Genomic DNA, 25,328 nt, shown 5'->3' on the forward strand with positions numbered 1-25,328 from the left:
AAACAAAATAAAGTATCCCTCACTGTCACAGGTTAGTTCCCCAATTTTCGGTGTTTCTCACTTCATGTCATCCGGTCTGGACCGGCCCGTTCCACCCACGGGTCAGCTGCAGCAGTGGAACAAGTAAAGATTTCACAGTCCCAGTCCTGCTGTAAGCTGATATAAATGTAAAAAGGCTCTTGGGCTGCAAACTGGTCTCAAAGCAGTGGGGGAAACATATTTCATTTTACATGCAAGCTCACCTCTAAAGGCATATGTGGGGTAAAAAAAACAAATCAATAAACCAGAAACATGGTCCAAGTCAGAAGACAGTGTTGCTCTTCTTCAGCTCAAAATGTAGCTCTGTATGGGTAACAAATATATATTTTTCTATATGATAATAATATAAGTGTGATAGATAACGCCATTAGCCTACTGTCCATTCAATGGTTATCTGCCTGAAACACAGTCAGCCTTTTAAACCATTAAAACAACACACACACACACACACACACACACACACACACACACACACACACACACACACACACACACACAAAAAAACCCAATTTGGTTTATCATCAGGCTTAGTGAGTGATAATTCTGTTATGTAACCCCCCCCCCAAACACAATTGACTTTTCAATGCAGTGTATGGTGTTTACCTTCTGTTGTCCATCATGCTGATGCCTGAACTAATGGCTGAAACAGACCAGCTGTTCTCCCACAGGAAGCATTCTCACACCTCATGGGCACATTCAGACCTTTCGGCGACCAATCACATGGCGCAGTTAGCAGAGATGCGCCATGCAGTCCAAGCGCACTAATCCCAACTCTGTCTGTGGACAACTGTGGAGCTGCGATGCAACCACACGCGCGCAAGTCCAAATGCGACACACAACTCGCGCTTGGGAGTCGGGACTGGAACTGACTGGTGATCAGATGCAGATGAACTTTTTGGGGATGAATGTTTTTTTCTTTTTCTTTATCTGCGTCGTCTAAAGATCAATAGCATTATAACTGGGATTCCGAAATAAATAAATAAATGGGATAACAACAACAATCGCGATAACTTGAATCGGTTCAGTTTAGGCAACTTTGTGCTTTGAGCCCGTCCGATCTGCCTCAATCCGCGCAGCAGCAGCAGAGGAGGAGGCTGGATGTGGCACGAGACGGGTCACTGAGCTGCAGCGAGTCGGGTGCGAGTTTCCTCCAGTCCCCAACTCTCCAATGTCACCGGACAGGATGATGATCTTTGGACTTCTGCTCAACGTCTTCTCCTGTGGTGAGCAGATCACAGCTCTCATTTCTACCAGCTGGTTATCTCTGTTTTAGATGTAGAATATTATATCAGCCTCTTTTGAGATGATAGCATCCATAGTCTGTTACATCTGGAGTGTACATTCATTCCCTTTGTCTTGTCTTCCAGTATCCAGAACTTGAGCACTAATGCACGCATGAATTCCCCTTTTTCCTCCAGGCAAATGCCTGATGAATTTAGCAGCAATTAGGCTTCAGCTACAGATTGGGAACAAGCCTCCAGCACAGATGCACATGAGAAAAAAAAAAAAACGGATTTCAGTTTATATTGCTTATTATAATGTGTTCCTTATTATTCAGATTCTCCACACATTTATAGCAACTTAATCATGAAATGGTAACTTTTGTACATTTTTTTTATATATATATTTTTTGTTAATATTTGCATAGTTTAGCTCATTGAATCTGACAAAGGGCAGCTGGCTCATTGAAAGAGAAAAAAGGGAGAGAGTAGAGAAAGACTGTGAGTTAAAGCATGCGACATATAAGATTTACTATTCAAGGTTTGAGTGGAACTTTTGAGAAGCCCCTCACAAAACCTTAAGAGATCCATAAAATCTGTTTCATTGTAGCAACAGCCTCAAACTCTCACATCTGGATGACATCATGGGTTCAGGTCTGTTATTTCTGACTTGGACTTCTTCCAAAAAGAGCCGTTCATCTTCACAAATATTGATTAGACTGTCTCGGGTCATAGAAATATCACACATGAATTGTTAAACTAAATGATGTCTTCTTTTACATTAAAGCATTTCATCTGCCACATATGTAAATCATTGACATTTTACATTAGAAGTTGTGCATTAGAAGTTGATAGGATGAAGGTTTAAATGTGGAAGGAAAAAAATCATAACGAAATGGCAGCATGGTAATGGATCAGTTTCAGGTGTCACTGTTTTATAAATCTTTGTCTTTGGTGGTGATCAAATGATGATGTTTGACATTTCAGCAGCTGCATTTGGATTCCTCTACTACCACACACGCACAAGCTCCTGCAGAATGAGTTTTAATCATTAAAGTCAATAACGTGACTGTGGCTGGATAAGACATCTCCCAGAGGAGCATAAAGCTTGTTGATCTGTGGTTATTTATATTGATTTGTGTCATTTTGGATCATAAGTGTTTTCAGTGCTCAAGCAGGAGCAGAAGTTTATTTTCATTATTTGAATGTGGCTTTCTATAATTCATATATCCTGATCCATTGGTAACTAATTAAACGCAGCTCCCCTGTTTGATCATAACTGCAATATACAATACAAATAATGTTGTTAAGATTATTTCAGTAGTACCTTGCATGGTAGCCCTTTCATCAGGGTGAATGATATGTAATATACTACTGATTGTAAGTCGCTTTGGATAAAAGCGTCTGCTAAATGACTGCAATGTAATGTAATGTACAGGAGGTTCAGGCTCCACTGCATCCAGGAAATTTCCGATGTGCCCATTAGAGATTAGTATCGTAAAATGATGAATGCTATCTTTTGAATGTCAAACCTCTCAGGCACCCTGTTTATCATCCAATGTGCCTAACCCACCTGCCAGGCACTTAGGTGGAATCACACCAAGAAAAACTGTTATTTTCAAGCGCTATTTAATTGCGATCGGAGTCATTACAGATACAAATTAGACATACTGCCATGATTTTGATTTGAATCATTATACGTGATTGCAACACAAAGTATTGGATTTCAATTTTATGAATTGTCATTATTAAAAATTGTGAAATCAGGACAAAACTCCAGAGACTTTACAAATCTGTTGTAGAGCTGCTCTGTTTTTACATGGCAGTTTTAGACAGTCTAATGGGCTGTCCCTGTCTAGGTGGGTATTGTATAAATAGCCCCTCTGAACTGTATTCCATTTCATATATTGCTATTTTTACTTTGTAATATATCTGGCCTTGTCCAACCTAAGCAATGGCAGTGGGAATTTTAGAGGTAGATAGACAACAGCCTTCCCAAAATGTCTGTCACTACTGATGCTCCGCAGAGTTCAGGGCTTACCAACGCTATCATTAAAGTGTCTTCACAAGACTGAAACATCCAAAATGAGAGAGAGGAATTGCACCTGCTTGTAGAGATTACCGACTTTCTAGCTCCTTTGTGAACAAAAACAGAGTCCAACATCTGCTTCATGATTTTCATACTTTGCAACTCAGAAAACACAAGATGGATCCAGTGTGCAGAAAACAGATTTTTATAATTTATGAACTGTTGTTTTCTCCGTTATGTGTCACTGATTTCACCTAATGCTCAAGTGACTCTCTCTCTCTCTGTTAATTGTTTGCATGCGTTGTTGCAATCATGCGTGTCTTTTTCCAAATTAATAACATCGGAATGGCAAGGCATCTGACAAATAATGCATGAGATCACTCTGAATGAGGCCATACCCTTTGTCAGATAAATCAATGGAAAGCAGGCTATTGTTGAATGACATTAAACCCGACTTTGACCCTTTGCTGCCAGGCCCCTGTGGATTATTGCTTGAGTCCCAGTGCAGACTGCAGCTGATGATTGAGTGCTGCTATTTTTGTACTTCATTTGGTGGACGCGATTGAGCCGTAACATGGTTGTCATATATTTATTAGAGCTCATTTTCTGGCTGTGTAAAGTTACACAAGTCTTAGGTGGACTAATATCCACATGCTCGAGCTGCCTCTCTGTTCAGGGTTTGACTATTTGATGTACACACTGTGTAGGAGGTTGAGTGCCTCATGCACACAGGTTTATCCAAACCTTGGCTTCTTTGTCTTTCCCACTGTTGCGTAGACTCTTCTTTTTTTCCCCCTCATTCTGCTGAGGCATTGTCTTTATGCAGTCTGTTCCTGTAATTCAGTTTCGTTTAGGACGACAGCACACAAAGATTAAATTGGCTACGTGCCCATTGGATAGATAAAAAACATAAAATACCCTTTCTCATTATGTAATTATTTCACATAGTTGATGTTTTACTTTCAAGAATAATTAAAATTAGGGATAACTTAAACATCAAAATGTGTTTTTTTCTGAGTGACACCTGATTTCTACTCAACTCTCACATTCATTAATGTTAATTTGTATAATTCATGTTTCACTGCCGGCTATACCTACATCCTTTGTATGTGCTCTGCTTTTTGATTGTCACATGCACACACTGGATGGCACCAACAAAAACCCACAGCCCACTGGTCGATATATGCGTGTCACTCTCTGACCAAGATTCTTTTTTTTTTGGCGCATAGCAATGTATATCTGTACCAGGTAGCGAGAGGCAGAAGTCTGAAATATTCACACACCCTGACTGACTGATGCAAGTATTTTACCTGGAGTACAGAGGAGGGATGTTGCCTGCGTGATGTGGCTGCACAATCCAGCTGCTCAGCTCATTAAACGAGGCTTCGTCCGTGTACTGGACACACTGGTCCACACAGTTCATTCAGAACGTAACACAAAGTACGCACTAGTGGAGTTGTCGCCTTTGGATGCTTGGACCCCATGCTGACAGAAAACCGAAATTATGCTGAACAGGCCTAATTTATTCATTTTCATTTTTTTTGCAGCTTTCGTTTATTGCAACCTACTCTGCTCTAACTAAAAACCTGTGTGTTATGTTTTCAGAATTATTCCTATTTGATTGAACTGTCCCTATCTCAGCTGTATGCCATAATAATGAGTCACAGTCGGTGAGTAGTGAATCAGGGACTGGACCCAAATTCAGCCAGTCTAGGAGGAATTCAGTGATTTCTTGTTACAGAGTTTTAGATGAAGCTGTAGGTTCAGCCGGCAGGTAACGGGCAACAGAATACCACATTGTAACAATGAGGAACTCACAAAGGAACAAAGGATCTGTGCTGGCAATTATGGATCTAGATTTATTCATAAGTAGGAAGGTGATCGGGTGATGCAGGTGAGGATGTGGGTGGCAAAGTCCAGGTAGAGCAGATGAGAGAATTGGGAACAGGTGCGTAGATGGGTGTGGCAATAATGGGGCCTTCGTAATAGTAATAGGCTGAAACATTTAATCACCGAGATAAGAATGAAGAACAGCATATGAGTAACAGAGACTGACAAAGTGAGAATAATTAATTTTTCTGCTCTCCGTGGACTTTCAAGCTGGAGTCGAATGTGACTTTACTATGGTTACTAACGTTATCTCAAAGTGAACTTTCCTAGCTCACCAAAGTTAAGACAGTTACGTTAAGTTTCAGAAGACCATTTGAAACTTTAAATGTAAATCTTTAGAGAGTTTCAAATTTGGCCATGGCCAGTCTCCATAACTTTCTAAAGAACTGCCCTTTTCTCCTGGCTCTGACGTTAATGTTACCCATGTAATGCCAAAGTCTAATGTCTAAAGACTAATGGTGACTAGTAGGCCTGTCACGATAAGAACTTTTGTTGGATGATATATTGTCGGATGATATAAGTGTGAAATAATTGCGATAAACAATATTCCCAGTTTAATATAATCATAAAAACAATGGCATATTAAACACCCTTTCAAACAGCAATTCACTTTTAATTCATAATAATATTCAGACATACTCCACGAAGCACCCAAACTTGAATCAAGTGAGTGTTATTCAACATTTCATAAACATAAAAACCCTTTACAATAAAAACAAAATGAGGGCTATTGAAATACAATTTGACAGCATAATTGATCCGAGTCAGATTAGACCAAATCTCACTTCAATTCACCGAGGCATTGAGAAAAATATCAATTGTGTGCAAATGGCAGATTAGCAGCTAAGAACCTTGTGAGTAACAAATCATTTATCACTTTTACTTAGAATCTCACAACCCCCTAAATATTGCTAAAGATATTGGCTAAAGACATTGAAGATTATCAACAACATTGAGGCCAAAAAGCTCTGATCAGTCTCTCAGACACAGACAAAAATAGATACAAATATCCTAAAACCACCCAACCCCAGCAATACATAAAACAAACTCTTAACAGGCAATATCCTGCAAATCAGTTTCTCAATGGTTAGAACCTTTTGTTAACAAAAAGTGCAAAGTAACAGCACATTACCTTTAAGTCAGCATTGATTATCCAAACAACACTCCTCTCTCAATCCACTTAAACCCAAAATGATCCCATATTGGAGCTGTGAATAATAAATCGATAATGCAAATATGAATGAGCTCGTGTCCATACATTGTACAATTTAAGTAATTATTGCAACAGGCCAAGCACAGATGTTTTTGAGGTGTATATAGAGGTTACTTCTAATTATGATGAAGACAGTTTGGCTAAACTGCCACACTCACCCCTAGGTGCTGCTGATTTTAGTTACTGGGATAACCTATCTAACACAACAAAATCTGACCAAACAACAGTTAAAGAGAAACTGAAAGCGTATTTTGGGCAGAACGCTTATCCGTTTATAATTTAAAGTTATGTCAACTCACACCTTTGCCTGCCTGGCGAGGCCCTCCCTGTGTTTGCTGCTGATATTTGCAGACTGGTGGTGTAAGCTTTTCCTACATGTGGACAAAATTCTAAAGATGGAGACAAATTTAAATGCTTCCTTGCTGGAATTGAGCCATGTATTTGCAGCTGTGTTTCTCTCAGGCGCCTGTCTCTCCTGCTGTCCCTCCCTTGGCACCCTCCCACCTTCCTGCATCCTCCACTTCTCCACTGTGTCCACTTGCCACCTCAGATGATCTCCGGAAAATGCAGAGAACACAGGAAACTTTAAAAACACACTTTAAAAAAATGGTTGAGTAGTTACAGCTACAGGTGCAGCGGCAGGACACAAAACGTGGCTCATCAGACTACAATTATCGTCAGTAAAAGCCCTTCTCCTAACAGTGGACGAGGCCGCAGCTTTTTCTATTGCTCTGACAGAAAACAACTTTAGAAACACCTTCAAGGCATGGAAGAAAGCAGTATGACAGGCCGGATTCCCACACTCGTTGTGGATATCTGAGCTCTATGCATGTGGCCACAGCCGGACTACACACATCAGGGCCGCTCTTCTTACCTCCAAGAGGACAGACACCCCTCGCACTTTGATTATGATGACTGAGGATATAATATATAGAATCTGTTAAACTACAAGTGTCTCTTGAGTTTTGTCCTCTTCAGACTTTTCAAGCACCTTGGAAGTAAGGGAAGTTGTACCAAAAAAAACCACTCTGCTTTCGGCCACTTACTTTACCAGAGACGGTTTATGGTGGATGTGTCAAAAAGACATGTTTCCTTTAAGATTCAGGACACTGTTGTGCATGCTTTGTTGACACTGGAGTAGACATTTCTGTTACAAGTGAGCATTATACAATGACTACAATTGCTCCCCACAAAAAGCCAAATTTAATTATTATTTTTTTAAATTGGTTCCTCTCACTGGTGTCACATGTAATCCTCTGGACAGTTTGCTTAATCTCAGTCAATTAAAATTGCCCACAAGCCAATGTCACATGCTCTTCAAGTTGTCGCAAACTGTACAAAATAATTGATTTTGGGCTGGCAAGTGGTTGCTAAAATCTTTTCTGAGAAATTTGAGTTAGTATTTGCTTATTATTTGTACTTGAAATTTAGACAACTTAATTGTGTATCACAATATCCCAATATATGATTCAATCACGATATGATTTCAGTCAGCACTCACAGGACAGACCCGGTCACACACAAAATTGCAACTAGCTGTGACTCTCCCATCTCAAAACAAGAGCCTTTCATACAGCTCTTTCTGGGGCGACTCAATGTGTCCTTGTGCAAGACACTAAACCCCAAATTGCTCCCGTAGGCTTTGCCGTAGGTGAATGAATGGTTATGAATTGTTAGTTAGAGTCCCAATGTGCAGGTGGCACCTTGCATGTTAGCCCCTGGTATCAGTGTATGAATGGGTGACTGGTGTAGTGTTAAAGCGCCTTGAGTTGTCTGAAGGCTAGAAAAGCGCTATATAAGTCCTTCTACCATTACCATTTCTATGGTAGCAGAAATCCACTGTAAGGTGGAAGAGCATAAATCTGATGGAAGACGGTACAAGCCAGTGGTCATGGGGAAAAAGAAACATGGCACATACAGATTTTGTTAGCCTTTATAAAGACCACTGATGAAACTTTTTAGAGCGAATATCTGCTGAAAAATAAACTTATGCAAAGGAAATAATATCAAAGGTAATGCATTAACAACCAAAAACATTAAATGGATGTAGTGCTTAGAAATGTTTCTCCAAAGGTCATTGAGTCAATGGAGTGCCGGAGTAAAAGGAAAGCGCCTCTTGTATGCTGTCATTTGGGCTTTATTTTCTTTAGTTACCGGTCAATAAGTGTCTGACTATCAGGAGCAAAACAAACCAAAACTGACCCTAGCCTCTACCAATATGAAGTGATGCCCATGGGTCTGAAAAACTACCACCAACTTTTCAAAGACTAATGGATTTTGCTTTGAGAGGTCTCTACTGGACCAATGTGTCATTTGTCTCAATTACCTCATCTGTACGGGATGGATCTTTGTGATTTATTTTCAAAACCATACCGATATTTTCTCAAAATTCAGACAAGCAGGTTTGAAAGTAAATCCTCTTACTCGGAAAAAGTCTGGGCTTATATTGAGTCAGACATAACGGAAAAAGTTCCCAGCGCGTGAGCAGGGGGAGCTCTATGAGCAGCGTAAATGAGTAAAAAGAACTTAAATTAAATGGTAAATGAATCATTAAGATAAATTACATTAGCCTGCACAAATTGAGGAGCAAAAACAGACGTTATTTGGCTTCACATGCAAAACATGTTTGGCATTAGGATGTGTGAGTCACTGTTGCATCTACAACCTTTTGGATGGAAGGCAGCTAGACATCTTTCTCAGCTGGTGTTGCACCATTAACGATATCGCAGCTTTATGAGAAGACAGGGTGTGAAGTTGTTCTTTGAAATAGACTTTTTACAGAAGATGTATCTTCAGTCTGTGTGCTCTTCACTTAGGCGTGACATGTTATAGCTGCCATCAATGTGGCAATAATGTGTAGCCGATAGTGGAACGATGTGGAATAGACACATGAAGTGTGGAGAGAGTGGATGATTTGGGGTAAAATTGCTGGCAGAGAATAATGAAATGAGGTTCAGCACCATTGCGAGGTTGAAGAGGAAGGAAAGTTGCAAAAATGAAATGAACAAGGGCTCCTCCCTTGTTAATCCTAGGTATGCTGAAATAGGGATGAAAGTTAAAGGTTCAGTCAAAATACCGAACAGATCTACAATAAAGAACAGTTCTGATGAGAATGTAATTTGCCTTGATCCAGCATGTATAGATGAGGGAACTCAGTGTTATTGACTATGTTCGTATTTATAAATTAAACAGAACTCCTGTTTCTTTAAAAAGAGCTGCTCAACCAAGATTGCCTAGGGCACTGCCTGCTAATTTTTCCATAACAAAGAGAATATGTGCAACTGTTAAGCATATGTTTGATATTAATAGAAAGTTTAATGTTAGGAGACGATGAGCCGATTGGTGGAAAGTGTCAAATCTAGAGCTCAACAGAAGCGACTGTCAATAAGGGCCCACATGAGCTTTAATCTGCACAGCTGTGTTTCCTGAGGAAACCCCTCCGTCCACGCCGACCAGCGTGTTCCAATACACATTATGATTCAATCAAAACCAGGAACCTGAAATGTCTTTACAAACACTGAATCAGTGCAGAAATCCTCTAAACGCTAATGGCACAAGATGGTGCAGTGTTTTTAATCAAACTTTTCTGTGAGTAATGAATACATTTACATTTTTGGAATGAAATGGGGTCAATCACTTTTTGACTTTTGTGTTTTGTTTATTTTTTGACTCGGGCCTAATCTTCTTGTTGCTGTTGCAAATATTTAAAAAGAGCCCTCTTTCATTTGCCATCTGCTCTCTCCAATTATTAATAAATATATTTTTATTGAATGTAGTAGGTTAAATCAATATAAAAAAAGGCATTTTGCCAAGAAAATCATTCTTTTGACCTACAAACATGTGCTCTATTGTCCTGCCTCTTACATGTGCTCTATTGTCCCGTTCCCATTTGTTTAATCCAATGCTTTCCAGAGTAGTCTTGTAAGGTCAGTTAGCGTTCACATTAGCACTCTGTTAACTGCAGTATATTGGAGATAGTCATAGATATTTACTTGCATGTACACCAACCAGGATAAGGTTATATATATTAAAGCTCAAATACGCTGGTTTTAGGTCTGTTCCGGTATGCAATCGCTGTATCTCATGTTCATGAAATTGCATCATCAAAATAATCTGCCACTGATGAACCGAATAAGGTTCAAATAAATTCAGTTTGTCATTCTTTCTATAAAAAATCAGTTAAAATAAGGTTGAACTATTAAATATTTTCTTATTTTTCATCAAAAAGATGCTGATTCATTTTCTGTTTTATCAATTTTGTGACTTATCACTTCAGCTGTATTTTGAATTAAACATTCACAAGTACTAAACTGTAGCTACTGATTGTCACCATATTCCCCCTAACACCTTTATGTGAAACATCAGTAAACATAGTTTTTATGCAGTCCGTTCAGGAATCCCACCGGTTTTCATTGCAGGGCAGATGAATGAATGTAAGTAGTAACAAGTGGCGGCAGTAATGTATATCTTTTTCTCCGTTTTGTCGCTTTGCTGCTGTTTCCCCCTTTGAGCCTACGACTTCATTCCAAGATGTCTCTTCTGTCACGATTCCCGTGAAAACATTTATCATTAAAGTCTCCCATCACAGTCTCCCCTTAAGTAAAATTACCCAACAATGTGGATGCTCTGCTACCTATCATGTGCGAAAGCATGGAAGAGAAATTTCGTCCAATCAGTTCACTCCCTGTGAACGTCGGTGTGTGTGGTTTGTCGTTTATGGCGTTAACCTTCATCAGCTTTGCCTCACAAATTCTATTAATCACCCCAGTGAGAAATCAATAGGGTGTGCTATGGCGTACACGTCACAGTAATTCGTCTCGCTTCTGTCTCCTTTTCGTTTTTTCTTAAAACACACAGTCTAGCTCGGACCAACAATTCCCTTAACCCAGACCTTTACATTAGGAAATATGTTGCATCTCTAACAGCATATTGTGAGCACTCTGCCACTTAATCATCATGACATTAAATAATGTTCAAGTTATTAAAGTTCTTCTGACCTGACAAGATTTAACAGAGCTGCTCTGTACTCTATAAAGGTTTTTGTTATCTGTGTTGTGTGTGTGTGTGTGTGTGTGTGTGTGTGTTGTGTGTGTGTGTGTGTGTGTGTGTGTGTGTGTGTGTGTGTGTGTGTGTGTGTGTGTGTGTGTGTGTGTGTGTGTGTGTGTGTGTGTGTGTGTGCATGCGTTTGTGTGCGTGTGTTACAAAGACAAGCTCCCAGATACTGAAATTGCTGATAGTCTCTCTTTATCAACGGTAAGCCAGAGGGATCAAACACTGAGAAAGAATAATGAATAAGCCATTTACTGCCCAAACCAAATGCATGAAGCTTGTTTAAATTAAGCTAAACATCACAGACGTTGATATTTTACTATATTTATCAATGACCTGCCTACCTATGTCTAATGATACATAAGACATAGGTAGGCGGGTAATCATCACCTTTACATACCTTGGGGATCTGTGACTGTGAATATGACTCAGTGCCCTGTTTGTTTCTAGTGGTTTTTCCCCCACCTCTCCCTGTGGAGTCACTGCAGTAGCCTTGGCAGGTTTCCTGCAGCGGCGATGAAGCGTAGCCTCTGTTTATGATATGTCCCATGCCAAAGTGAGACATGGACCTCATGTGGCGTCTGAGATTGCAAAACATGCAGCAGCAGAATTCGATTGCAGCCGCGCTTTGTGCCGCCAGTCAGCAGGAGTTTAATCGAAGTGTGTGACCGATCTAACACAATGCTTCTGTGAGTTTGTGTGTGATGTATATGTTAATGTGCGGAAGCATTTGTCCATGTGAGAATAAAATAGGTGCAGATATTTGTTTACAAAGTTCAAACATACCTCCATTTATTTCTAGTTGGACAACATATTCTCTAATGTCTTCTTTTGTGCAGAAGAGACAGGATATGGCAATTTAGAAAGATAAAGCTAAAAAATTGCCTATGCAAGCTATTTTCCTTTTCTAGAAACGCTGTGTAGAAAGTGTAATTTGCAGGGACAATTATGTCACATATAAAAAATTAATTTCCTAAAATGCTCCATCAGAATGCCTTTTTATGAAGAGGGCTTTCTTTTTTCCTCTCGCCTCCCTCGGGCTGCCTCTGGCCTTCCTGCATTGTGTTTCTCATGCAGCAACAATCAGTGTTATGAAATGATTTTGTAATTTTTCACTTTCAGTCTTTCTAGACAGAATACTGCCAATCACAACCCTCTTAATGTTTAATCACTGTGGACTAACATGGTTGTTAATCTACTGAATGACATATTTTAGAGTAAATGTGGTTGGTGATATGCAACACATTTGTACTTAACGGCCCTTCTGTAACTTAAAGCTATGGATACTTTTAAATACATATACTGCTCATTGAATTCTGCATTATTTTCAATCAGCATATTCTATGGTGCGATTATTTTCTGAGGGAACTTCAGGGGGGAAACATCTGCATAGTGGACATTTGAGTTAAGTCACTGACTTAATGTGATATCCAGATGGCGTCTCTGTTGCAAGAAAAATTTAAGGCAAAAGTATCAGTTTTTAGGGGAAAAAGATGAACTGTGCTGGAGAGAGTGTCTCACACTGGCGAAAAGCTTGTTCCAAGTGAAGTGGCACCCTGCTGCAAAGGGTCTGGTCCCCAGCTGTTCATGTGTCCTTTTACAATAATAACAGCAGTGCTCTTTTACAATAAATCCATTACAAGCTCTGAAGATACTAAATATGTCACATGTAAAATGCCCAAGCACAGTCAAGTACTCCAGTACAGATTTAGGTACATTTAAGAACGAGGCGACAGCATTTGTCTTAGTTTGATATCATTAAAAGTAAAGTTAGGCGTTTGCTGTTGCTTTAATTAAAGTTAGTTTTGATTGTTTCACAGCGGATACATTCTAAAGCACAAATAATAAAGATCAAGTGCTCGTGCATCAGTAAATATTATGCAGTTATATTTCTTCTTTTCTTTTTGGTGGCTTGGGAAGGCACACTGGAAATGCAGACAACAATGGGCTGGACTAACATTATAGTTCCTTGAAAAGTAGTCCCAGGACTAAAATTATCAGGAACTTCTTGGTGGAAACATGGCTAGTGTCATATGAAAGTGACTATTTTGGAAATGTCCCCTTGTTGCTGGTTGAAGCACCTAAAGGTAGATCCAAGAAGCATCCAAGACTTGTGAAATCCATTATTTCTAGCATCCCCGTTGGGTTGTTTGGTTATTTTAAATTAGCTTTCAAATGTAGTTCTGTTTGGCAGCTCACCCTCAAGTTTTTGATGCCCGCTTTTTAAGATGCACTTGAACAGAGCAAACTATATAAATTGCAAATATAGCCAAATTCCTCATCTTAGCTCATTTGTTCCATTGTACCACCATCAAGAGTTTAAAGGGTTTTATGAGGTGGCAATGCAGGAGGAGGATAGGGAGGGCAGGTTTGAAACTTGACAGGAGAGCACCATAGACCACCTATATTATCTCAAAATTTCTGATAGCATGTGTTGAGCTCAATGATCCAGGAGCATGGTGGCATGTGTTAAGATAGAAGAGGCTACCACACAGCACCACAATGTGAGGAGACACGCATTTGGAGAATTTCAAAAACTCATTAGTACTAACATTAAGACACTGTGCTGAAAAAAACATGGTGCATGAATATAAAACAAATGACTGAACATAAAAACATTAGAAGAGAATTCAACTAGGAGTCCCAATGAGATGATGAAGAAACAATTATGACATAATTACAACCATAACATAACCCTATACTGTTAAAAATATCCAAGAGACTCCTGTTCTTCTATGAGAAACATTGAGGTTTCGCCCACGTTGCTACTCTATTATACTTATGTGCTTTCAATTTAATCCTCTCCGTTGGATATTATAGTAAGCTGAAGTGCAGTAAAGAGTCTATGGAGTGCACTCACCTCACTCTGTTTTCTTAATTACAGCCTATTTAGCGTAAGGACTAATGCTGGATAATGTGACTATAAACCCAGCCGCTTTGCACAATACAGCAGAGCACATATTGGTGGTAATGTTTGGGGGTCCAGCACTGACAATATCCACCTCTCCTCCAGGTAGTGTGCCAGTATCTGCATCCTTAGACTGTCTGGTGGCAGAGCAGGGCTGCATCCAGGAGCAGTCCTGCATGGTGCTCTATCGGCTGCTGGAGTACTGTGCGGCTGAGGAGGCCGTGTCCCCCCTCGGCTCAGATGCCCGCCTGGAGTGCCTGGAGGCCCAGAGCTCCTTGCAGCATTACCGCCCCCTTCAAGTCTGCAAATGCCAGCGTGGCTCTCGCAGAGAGGAGCACTGCCTCAGGGTCTACTGGACTGTGAGGTTTGCAGGTGGGTTTAAGCTTTGGCATCTGCATGCTTGAATTCTCTGCTGCATAATCCATGTGAAAATACTTTTCACTGTTGTTTCAGCATATGATGAGTATGAAGTATCTCCATATGAAGAGCTGGAGTTAAATCTGGTGAGGAATATTGAGATGTCTCGTATGGCCTCCATCATGTCAGGTACTGCTGTTATCACAAATTATTAAATAGTGACACCCAAATTGCTGTAGGTCAACATTTTTATTTCCTGATATGTATTCCACTGTTTTCCTCCTGATGACCTCCAGCTTCCTCTCTTTCTGTGGACGGCCAAAACCAGTGTCTGAAGGCAGCGCAGGACTGTGGCTTGTATGAGAAATGTGGCTCCCTGCGGTCAGAATACGTTGTAGCCTGCACCAAGCGATCCACGGTGTCTGACAACGCTTGTAACCGCCAGAAATGCCACAAAGCCCTGCGGCGCTTCCTGGAGCGCGTGCCAGAGGAGTACAGCTTTGCTCTGCTCTTCTGCCCCTGCTCTGACACTCTGTGTGGGGAGCGCCGGAGGAAAACCATCGTCCCGTCATGTTCCTATGAGGAGAACGGGAGAGGGGAGGAGAGAGTGGGCAAGCCAAACTGCCTCAGTCTGCAGAACTACTGCTCCAGAGACGAGCTGTGTAGGTAAGACAGTTGTTTGGGTTTAACAATGCATTACATTAAGTGTCCATAGTAAGGTTTTAGCGTGAAACCAAACGGAACAGAAGAAATGCATATTTTGTACTACAAAGCACCAAAATAAAAGGATTAGAAAATATACCACAAATGGGTGTCACACCAAATTCTGGGTCTCTGTGGGCTCCCCATTCATTTCATTAGGCCCTTGTGTGCTCTTGCAAAGGGCACCTTGCCCGGAGGTTCTTAAACAGTGTTAGCGGGTTGTGCATATCAGATTGACTTAACCTTTTAACATGCTCATAATTACCATATTAACGTTGGTTATTAGACACCCCCTATTTTCTTGGCACCTTTTTCGAAAAAGATTTTTTGAGGATCATAAGATAACATAAGATTAGTAAAGATAATCCTTTAGTAGTCCAACAACTGGGAAATTTGCAGGATTACAGCAGCAGAGTGAATAGTGCAAACAAACAGATAAGAGACATAAGTAGAAAAAACAAGATCAAAGCAAGTACAATAAATAAGTAATCGCACAGTAATAGTACAATAGATAAGTAAAAATAATAAAACAACAACAATAACTAAAATATGATATAACCGGAGAGAAAGATTGTTAATATTGCAAATTGGAGTGCACAGACTATTTATATTGCACAGTGGATAACAAATAAATAATCAAATTTGACCACAATGCAACAGTAACACATTGAAAATTCGTCACATTCTTCGAGTTTAGTACAAAAGGTTTTACTGAAACAACACAAGTACGCAACTATCTATTTCTCTATTTTGTGTTTTGCACTCTTACATCGTGTTGCTGTTTGTGTTTTTCTTAGCTTGACTCTGAATCCCAAAATGAAATTGTCAAAACACTTGCGAATACACACTCTGTTTCTCTGTGCTGACTGATGAATAACTGTTTTCTCTTCTGTGCGTGTGTGTGTGGGTTTGTGTTGTATTTGTGTGTACGTGTTTCAGATCCCGGTTCGCTGATTTCCAACACCAATGCCAGCCCTCCCCTCTGTCTGCCTCTGGCTGTATGCGAGACAGCAGAGCCATGTGCCTGAAGGCCTACGCTGGACTCATAGGTGAGATGGAGGGGAAAAAAACCGGCTGAAAGAGGGATTAGCTCAAAAAAAATAGACCTAAAGCTGCTTAAATAACTTGTTATTGGAAATCGTGAGTAGGTGTCTAACAGTGATATTTGGTTTATATTATATTAATTTATGTTTCCACCCTGTGGGCCCACCACCCGCAGGGATAGGCATTGGGGTCGGGTGCAATGTGAGCTGGGCGGCAGGCTGGGGCGGGAACCTGGGCATGCTGACCCCCTGCATCACAGACTAGCTCTAGGGACGTGGAATGTCACCTCTCTGGCAGGGAAGGAACCAGAGCTGGTGCGGGAGGTGGAGCGCTACCAACTAGATATAGTTGGGCTCACCTCCACGCATAGCACCGGTTCTGGAACCAAACTCCTGGAGAGGGGCTGGACTTTTTCCTTTTCCGGAGTTGCCCAGGGTGAGAGGCGCCGGGCGGGTGTGGGGATACTCACAAGCCCCCGGCTGAGCACCGCTGTTCTGGAGTTCTCCCCGGAGAACGAGAGGGTCGCCTCTCTGCGACTGGGAATCGCAGGGGGAAAGTCTCTGACTGTCATTTGTGCCTATGCACCAAACGGCAGTTCGGAGTACGCGGCCTTCTTGGAGTCCTTGGGTGGTGTTCTGGAAAGGGCGCCGACTGGGGACTCCATAGTTCTTCTGGGAGACTTCAACGCTCACGTGGGTAACGATGGAGAAACCTGGAGGGGTGTGATTGGGAGGAACGGCCTGCCCGATCTGAACCCGAGTGGTGCTTTGTTGTTGGACTTCTGTGCTAGTCATGGACTGTCCATAACAAACACCATGTTTGAGCATAGGGAGGTTCACAAGTGTACTTGGTACCAGAACACCTTAGGCCAAAGGTCTATGATCGACTTTGTAGTTGTGTCATCAGACCTGCGGCCGTATGTCTTGGACACTCGGGTGAAGAGAGGAGCAGAGCTGTCAACTGATCACCACCTGGTGGTGAGTTGGATCAGGTGGCGGGGGAGGCTGCCGGACAGACCCGGTAAACCCAAACGTGTAGTGAGGGTGAACTGGGAACATCTGGCTGAGGATCCTGTCCGCAAGGTCTTCAACTCCCAACTCCGGAATAATTTCTTGTGCATCCCGGGGGAGGCTGGGGACATGGAATCCGAGTGGGCCATGTTCAAATCCTCCACTGTGGAAGCTGCTGCTAGGAGTTGTGGTCGGAAGGCGATCGGTGCCTGTCGTGGCGGCAATCCGAGAACCCGCTGGTGGACACCAGCGGTAAAGGAGGCCGTCAAGCTGAAGAAGGAGGCCTTTCGGGCTTGGTTGGCCCAGGGGTCTCCTGAATCAGCAGGCAGGTACTGGTTGGCCAGAAGGGCTGCAGCTGCGGCGGTTGCTGAGGCAAAACCCGGGTGTGGGAGGAGTTCGGCGAGGCCATGGAGAAGGACTTTCGAATGGCCTCAAGGAAGTTCTGGCAAACCGTGAGACGACTCAGAAAGGGGAAACAGGGCTTTTCTCAGGCTGTGCTCAGCAGGGGTGGAGAACTGCAGACCCGGACTGGGGATATTGTCGAGCGGTGGAAAGAACACTTTGAGGAACTCCTGAACCCGACCAACACGTCCTCTGTGGAAGAGGCAGAGTCTGAAGACTCAGGGGAAGACTCGTCCATATGCCTGGCGGAGGTCGTTGAGGTAGTTAAAAAGCTCTTCAGCGGCAAAGCGCCAGGAGTGGATGAGATTTGACCGGAGATGCTAAAGGCTCTGGACATTGTTGGGCTGTCTTGGTTGACACGTCTCTTCACTGTCGCGTGGAAGTCGGGTACAGTGCCTGTGGAGTGGCAGACCGGGGTGGTGGTTCCCATTTTCAAAAAGGGGGACTGGAGAGTGCGCTCCAATTATAGGTGTATCACACTGCTCAGCCTCCCCGGGAAAGTTTACTCCAGGGTGCTGGAAAGGAGGCTCCGTCCGATTGTCGAACCTCGGATTCAGGAGGAGCAATGCGGATTCCGTCCTGGATGTGGAACAGCGGACCAACTCTTTACCCTTGCAGGTCTGTTGGAGGGTGCATGGGAGTTTGCTCATCCAGTCTACATGTGTTTTGTGGACTTGGAGAAGGCCTTCGACCGTGTCCCTCGGGGAGTCCTGTGGGGGTACTGCGGGAATATGGGGTACCTGGTTCGTGACTACGAGCCATTCGGTCCTTGTATGACCAAAGTGAGAGCTGTGTCCGGATACTCGGCACAAAGTCGAGCTTGTTCCCAGTGCGTGTTGGCCTCCGCCAGGGCTGCCCATTGTCACCAATCCTGTTTGTGATTTTCATGGACAGGATTTCAAGGCGCAGCCGGGGGAGAAGAGTTTCCGGTTTGGGGACTCAGAATCACATCCCTGCTTTTTGCAGATGATGTGGTTCTGTTGGCTTCTTCAGAACGTGACCTTCAGCACGCACTGGGGCGGTTCACAGCCGAGTGTGAAGCGGTCGGGATGAGAGTCAGTACCTCCAAGTCTGAGGCCATGGTTCTCTTCCGGAAAACGGTGGATTGCACCCTCTGGGTTGGGAGTGAATCACTGCCCCAAGCGAGGGAGTTCAAGTATCTCGGGATCTTATTCACGAGTGAGGGTAAAATGGAGCGGGAGATGGACAGGCAGTTCGGTGCAGTGTCAGAAGTGATGTGGGCGTTGTACCGGACCGTTTTGGTGAAGAAGGAGCTGAGCCGTAAGGCAAAGCTCTCGATTTACCAGTCCATCTACGTTCCAACCCTCACCTATGGTCATGAGCTTTGGGTAGTGACTAAAAGAATGAGATCGCGAATACAAGCGGCCGAAATGAGCTTCCTTCGTAGGGTGGCTGGGCTCAGCCTTAGAGATAGGGTGAGGAGCTCAGACATCCGGAGGGAGCTCGGAGTAGAGCCGCTGCTCCTTCGCGTCGAAAGGGGCCAGCTGAGGTGGCTCGGGCATCTGATCAGGATGCCTCCTGGACGCCTCCCTTTAGAGGTTTTCCAGGCACGTCCAACTGGTAAGAGGCCCCGGGGTAGACCCAGAACACGCTGGAGAGATTATATATCTCGTCTGGCCTGGGAACGCCTCGGGGTTCCCCAGGAGGAGCTGGAAAGTGTTGCTGGGGAGAAGGACGTCTGGAGGACCCTCCTTAGCTTGCTGACCCCGCGACCCGGCCCCGGATAAGCGGAAGGAAATGGATGGATGGATGGATGGATAATTTATGTTTCACAAAATAACTCTACAGGGGTTCTTAAATGGTCAACTGTAAAAAGCCGCTGCTCTGGTGATCCAGTCAGCATCATTTTTAAAAACTTGTTTAAAAAATTGCATTTCCAGCAGCTCTACAAAATGATCCAGGTTATATTATTTCCTTCTGTTTCTCACTATTTATCAAAAAGTAATTTTGTGTACCTGCAATTATCAATATCAAGAGCTGGAAAACTGGTGACATCGGATCCCCAGGGCACTAATATTGTTGTTAGACTGACTCATAGCTTCCATGGAGGTGTGTGCTGAAAATGAAAATCCTCTGCCCGAGGGAAACATTATGTACAAAGTTTTTAAAGTTTCACCTGTAATATGACTGTCTTCCTTCTTCAACCAGGCACCATCATGACTCCCAACTATGTGAGCAACAGCAGCACAGAAGTGTCTCAGTGGTGCACATGTGACGGGAGCGGGAATGACTGGCAGGGCTGTCAGCGCATCCTGCACTTGTTCAGCAGCAATACATGTCTGCGTGAGTAAAGCAAAAAATATGTATTATGTGCTACCGGAGCAGTAAAAATAATTATGTTTTTATCATTAAAACCTAGTAAAGACTTTTAAAGATATTCTAACTTAAAGAATCAATCTTTGAGAGAAGCAGGAACATTTGCTTATTCTTACAACTTAATCCAGTAATTTGAAGTCAAACGTTTTCAAACTGAACTCATCTATAATAACTGACAGTTATTTCTGTGTCAAGATAATGACAGAGGAAATGTTACCTTTTTGCTGTCAAATGCACAAACTAAATTAATCTTGAGATGCTTCTCAAATTGAGCATTTTATAATGTACATCAATGCAGCATTCAGACGAGGTCAGTCATAACTGATGATTGAGAGGTGCAAAGCATTGAACCATCATTTTTTCCTATAAAAAAGTAAATGCCAAGAGACATTCTCCCTTTTGTCTGGTCGGCTGCCAAATGTGAATGCAATTTCCTAGTTCTGTGGAGTCAATGAATCCTTTATCCAAATGTAACAAACATAAAGTGGCTTCTTATTGAATTGCTGCCAAACCAGCAGGGGTTGAAAGAGCATCATAAGAGCCTACTCAAGAAGCACTGTTTGAGTTTAAAAATAACTGTTACTGTAAAATATGCTCACAGTAACAAGAACTGGTGTGTGAGGACTAAGAGTCAGAGGAAAGTCTGGACCAAGGAGTGGCTGTAAATCCACCTAAATTACTCACGTTATTATCAGAGTTTGATTTATTGAGTCCATTCACAGTTGGAAGGTCTAGAAGAGCCGAATGATAACATAATTTTATCCCATTTATGTTATTCTTGAAGTTCTGACATGCTCTCAACCCGGCCTCCGCTGCAGAAGGACTGTGGCATGCATGCTCTGTAGGCTCCAGAAACCTGCGGTGGCTTTTCTTGGTTGTGAGCAACTTTCATAATGACAATGCTAACATAGATGAAAAGTCAGAGGATCACCAGGGTCATTACAATTCATCCTGTGGGGGAAGGTTATGCATGTACCAAAATGAATGGCAATCCATCCATTAGTTGTTCAGATAAATCAGCCTGAACCGAAGTGGATGGCCAACCAAACCACCAAAGCCGCCATCCCAAGAGACATGACACTCAGTCATTTTCTAACCAATATATTCAAGTGTATTTTGACCAATCATGCACAGTATTTACTGATTTCTTGGCTCAATAAGCTTTAAAAAGTCACTGATAATAATGGTGGTGATGCCTCAAGGAGGAATAACAATGTGAACCTAATAAAGACGGCCCCTGCTGGTTGTGTTTCAGTCAACGGCATCAGCTCCATGGGAATCTCTGCACCTCCTCCTGTGGAAAACACTCCTGTGCCAGTTTCTCAGCCCTCCCCACGCGTCTACCAGGAGAGGGTCCACGTCCGCGTTAACACTCTCCCTGAATTCAACAGTGTAAGCGTTCTCTTCCTTCTTTTGCTGTCTCACCATATGCTTGTGTTAGACACTTGCTACAAGCTGAATTGAAATAGTTGACTGTGTATCAGGTGGTAACACCTAAGTATCAGCAGAGGCTGTCGGGCCCAGCAGCTCCCTCCTCGCTCGTTTCCCCCTCCCCATTGTGGCTGAGGATTAGCTGTAGGTGTTTGCAGTATTAGACTCCATCCTTACTGTTGATATTCATGAATGCGCACCCATCTGCTGCATATTCTCCATTTTCTCACCATTTTAATCCTCCTCAATCCGTATTTCCTCTTCATCCTCTGCTGTCACCACAATCCCTTACAGCACCGACACCCCGCCACTAGTACACTAGTAAGGCTGCATATTACACATCCACATATACAGTTTATTTAAAGGTGATGCATTTGAGTTTCACTATTTTTATCTAACACTGAAGTTGAGATAATGCAACAAAGGGAATGTACCTTGAACATATACGTTTTTTCAATGACCTTATTAAGCATTACATTTGACTTGAGAAAAATCTCGAACTTAATTGCCCAATACTGTAATACTTTAGAAATTAAGAATATATACTATATAAATGCATTGCTATGCTACAACAGTAACAGAAAGGAGAAACAACAAGTGTTCTCCTCAAGCTTTGATGCCAGTGGAATGAAGCTTGAAAAATGTATTTCAAGCAAAGATCAGAGAAAAAAGGCCCAGTCTGTTTTTAGCGAGTACACCACCACACCATCCTCTCTGGCTGTGTTTAGGTGGAGGCCTCACTGTATTGAGCGTTATTTTTAAGCAGTTATAGGAAGAATATGTGTACTATAAAACCCTTCAAAGGTGGGAGGTTGCTGAATTGTGATACTATCCCTAAGTCCAAGTGCAAATGACAAGAAAAGAAAGAAACACTAGTAGAAAATTTAACTCTATAAACTCTTGTTTCGATTATTAATTTAAACGTTTACATTAGTGTGAAAGTTAAAGAGCAGCTACTGTTAGTGTTTCCTGAGGGAAAAGTCTACAATAACAGAATTGTTTTACAGAAATTGAAGTAATTTTATATTAAAGGCTTCTTTAAACGTGTTTTTCAAAATCTCATTAACTAGAAGGTGTTTTTGCATTAATATTCATAATGTGTATAATAACAGACTGTAGGTATAATATCATGTTTTGGAGGGCCATAAGCTTGAAACAAGTGTTCAATCTGTTTCTCATGTTAATCATTTTTGCATTTGAAAAGCACTGCATTGCATTTGCATTTTTCAAACCACAATTTATCATTTTGGACTACACCAAATCAGCTGGCAAAAGGCTGCTCCTGTTTGATGCTCACTGGAAATGTCTTTATATTGTGTTCTGTCAGCAGCCAAGCCTCAGACACTTATTTTGGTGGACAGATTGGTTTTTGAGCCAAGTAATCATCAGATAGACTTTGGTGTTGATCTAGAACTGGGATTTCTGCCAATAGATGGTTATTGTTTTCTTATCCACTATGACATATGATGCCTCCAAATCAGGCTTACTGAATGATTGTATATAAGAAATGTAAGTAAGGCATCATCTTGCTGCACTTGCGCTGATATTAGCATCTCTTACTGTTAGAAACAGGAGGCCTGTTGTGAGTGTTTCGTTTTCACTGGTAACATCGTTAGAATAATGCTGTGGGTTTGGACAGACCAGTGATCAATAATTAACACATGATTCTATTATCTGACACCGAGAAAATGCAGAGACAATAAAAGCAACATCTGAAAAACATAATTCACAACAAACTTAGTTATCAAAGTGCTGAATCAGGATTTCTCGGACACAGTGTGAAAATGTAACACAAGTGGAATATGTTTCTTTAGTCGGTTGGTCTGCTTGTTCAAACTCTTAATATAATAGCGTCCTGGGTTTTAGCTGCAGCTTTACTTTATTATGCTATGTAGTTTTAAATTCTGCATTGATGTGGACTTTCTCTTCCCTCCACGCTCTACCACTTCTGTTAATTGGAAGAATCCCTCTTCCCTCCCTTTTACAGATGGAGGACAGCGAGGAAGAGGAACGGGAGGAGGAAGAAGACGAGGAATTCAACATCATCCCGCCGTATTCTGAGAAGGACTCTAACACTGAATCGGGGGCTAGGGGGAGTAAAGGAGGAGCGGCTAGCCGAGCAGTACCGGTGTTAACATTACTGCTGCTGCCTACGCTCATCCTGGACTGGGACTGTTGGAGCTACTAATGCCTCCATCTCATTCTCCGCTCATATTCTACACCCGCTACCACTTTCAAATCCATCATAGCACTCCAGAATGAACCACAGAGGACATTTGTGAGGGAAGAAATGCTCTATTTCTATTTCTTTTTCTTTCTTTTTTCATTTCATGACTTTCTGTTATAATTCAGTTTCTGATATCGCTGCCTCCCCAAGAGTTAAGATATCAGCAGTCCTGCAGTATCTGCCACGTCTTTGCCTAAGTCCTCTCCTATGAAACGCAGGGAACAACGTGAGCAGATATATGAGTGCATGGGTGAATTTAGAAATGCTGTCTGGGCAAATACTCTATCTAGAGCCTGCTTCACACTCAAAGTACATCCCCTCTTTTAACAAGAAGCACATCGCCCAAGGCCACATCCACTATACACACTCCCAAAAAAACCATAACCAGTCTACTCCACTGCAACCAGGCTGGAGCACGGCTTTTGATTTCTATTTCATGACTCGTGTCACATCCGTTTCTCTGTCGGCCCCCTTTGGCTCTTCCTCTCGCAGCTTCATACTATGGTTGAGTGAGATAATCCACTTTACCACGAGCTAATAAGAAACTGCACCACACTTAAACTGCTTTGTACCATTGAAGAAGAAAGAAAACTTTTGAAAAGTGCTGCATCTAAAAAGAGACGAGACACGAACCAAATGTGTTGTCACATTATGTATGAGACATCTTACGCCGCCTTCTCACTTTGTGCGCCAAAAAAAAGCAGAGTGCAACAGTCGTTCTGCTCTGCTTCTTTTGTTAACATGCCACTTAGTATTATTCCTGCCAGGGTGAGTGACTGAGAATTCAACCATGGGCAAAAGTAATGAGATCAAATTCTATTGTAGAAATGACGAGCATGAGAAAAGCAACATGAGCAATTACAGCACAATTCAAATTGCTCAGCATGCAGGGAAAGTCTGGAGTAAGGCTCAGGGGAGGAAATAGCCAATTTACCGCTGTCATACCCTCGCGCTTTTTTCTCATCCTTAGGAAGCGTGTTTTAGTGCTCCTCGCCCATCATGTGCTTTAGATGTTGTGAGAGCGAGATGCGGTGAAAGGGGATGGACACAGGAGGCTGTAAAGCCTGCTGGCTGCTCCGATCATTGAGCAGCACATTGAGCCATTCTCTCTGCCTGAAATAGCTTTTGCTGATGTTAATGATTTTCTTTCTCTTATGGCTCATTTTCTTGTGAAATTATGCAGCTGCAGGGATGTAGGTAAAAGAAAGTATTGTGAAGTTTTTTGTAGAGAGTTTCAAGAAATAATCCGTCTGAGCTCTGCAAGGAAAGTTCCTTATATCGCCTCATGATGCTGCTGATGACACAACCTACTAAATCATCATGAGATCGTTGTGTGTGAGGGTGTATGAGTGAGGGTTGTGTGTGCATCTATGTGTCTGTCCATAGATAATCTCACAAACTGCTTCACCAAAATGCACAATATTTTGGGTGCTCATTTATGGCTGTAAGCTGTGGTTGCGGTGACTCACA

General features: G+C 42.2%; 1 protein-coding gene across 1 annotated transcript; it reads left to right on the plus strand.

Moving 5' to 3' along the window:
- The first annotated feature begins 1,203 nt into the window (after window positions 1-1,203).
- On the plus strand, window positions 1,204-23,894 carry LOC129113765 (GDNF family receptor alpha-4-like). Its single transcript, XM_054626233.1, has 8 exons — window positions 1,204-1,262; window positions 14,454-14,720; window positions 14,802-14,894; window positions 15,002-15,371; window positions 16,347-16,456; window positions 20,033-20,167; window positions 21,456-21,592; window positions 23,619-23,894. Exons 1-8 carry the CDS (start codon window positions 1,208-1,210, stop codon window positions 23,817-23,819), a joined length of 1,368 nt encoding a protein of 455 aa, XP_054482208.1. The 5' UTR covers window positions 1,204-1,207; the 3' UTR covers window positions 23,820-23,894.
- Window positions 23,895-25,328: the final 1,434 nt, after the last annotated feature.

Source organism: Anoplopoma fimbria, chromosome 24 (genome assembly GCF_027596085.1).
Source record: "Anoplopoma fimbria isolate UVic2021 breed Golden Eagle Sablefish chromosome 24, Afim_UVic_2022, whole genome shotgun sequence".
In the NCBI taxonomy this organism is placed as follows: Eukaryota; Metazoa; Chordata; class Actinopteri; order Perciformes; family Anoplopomatidae; genus Anoplopoma; species Anoplopoma fimbria.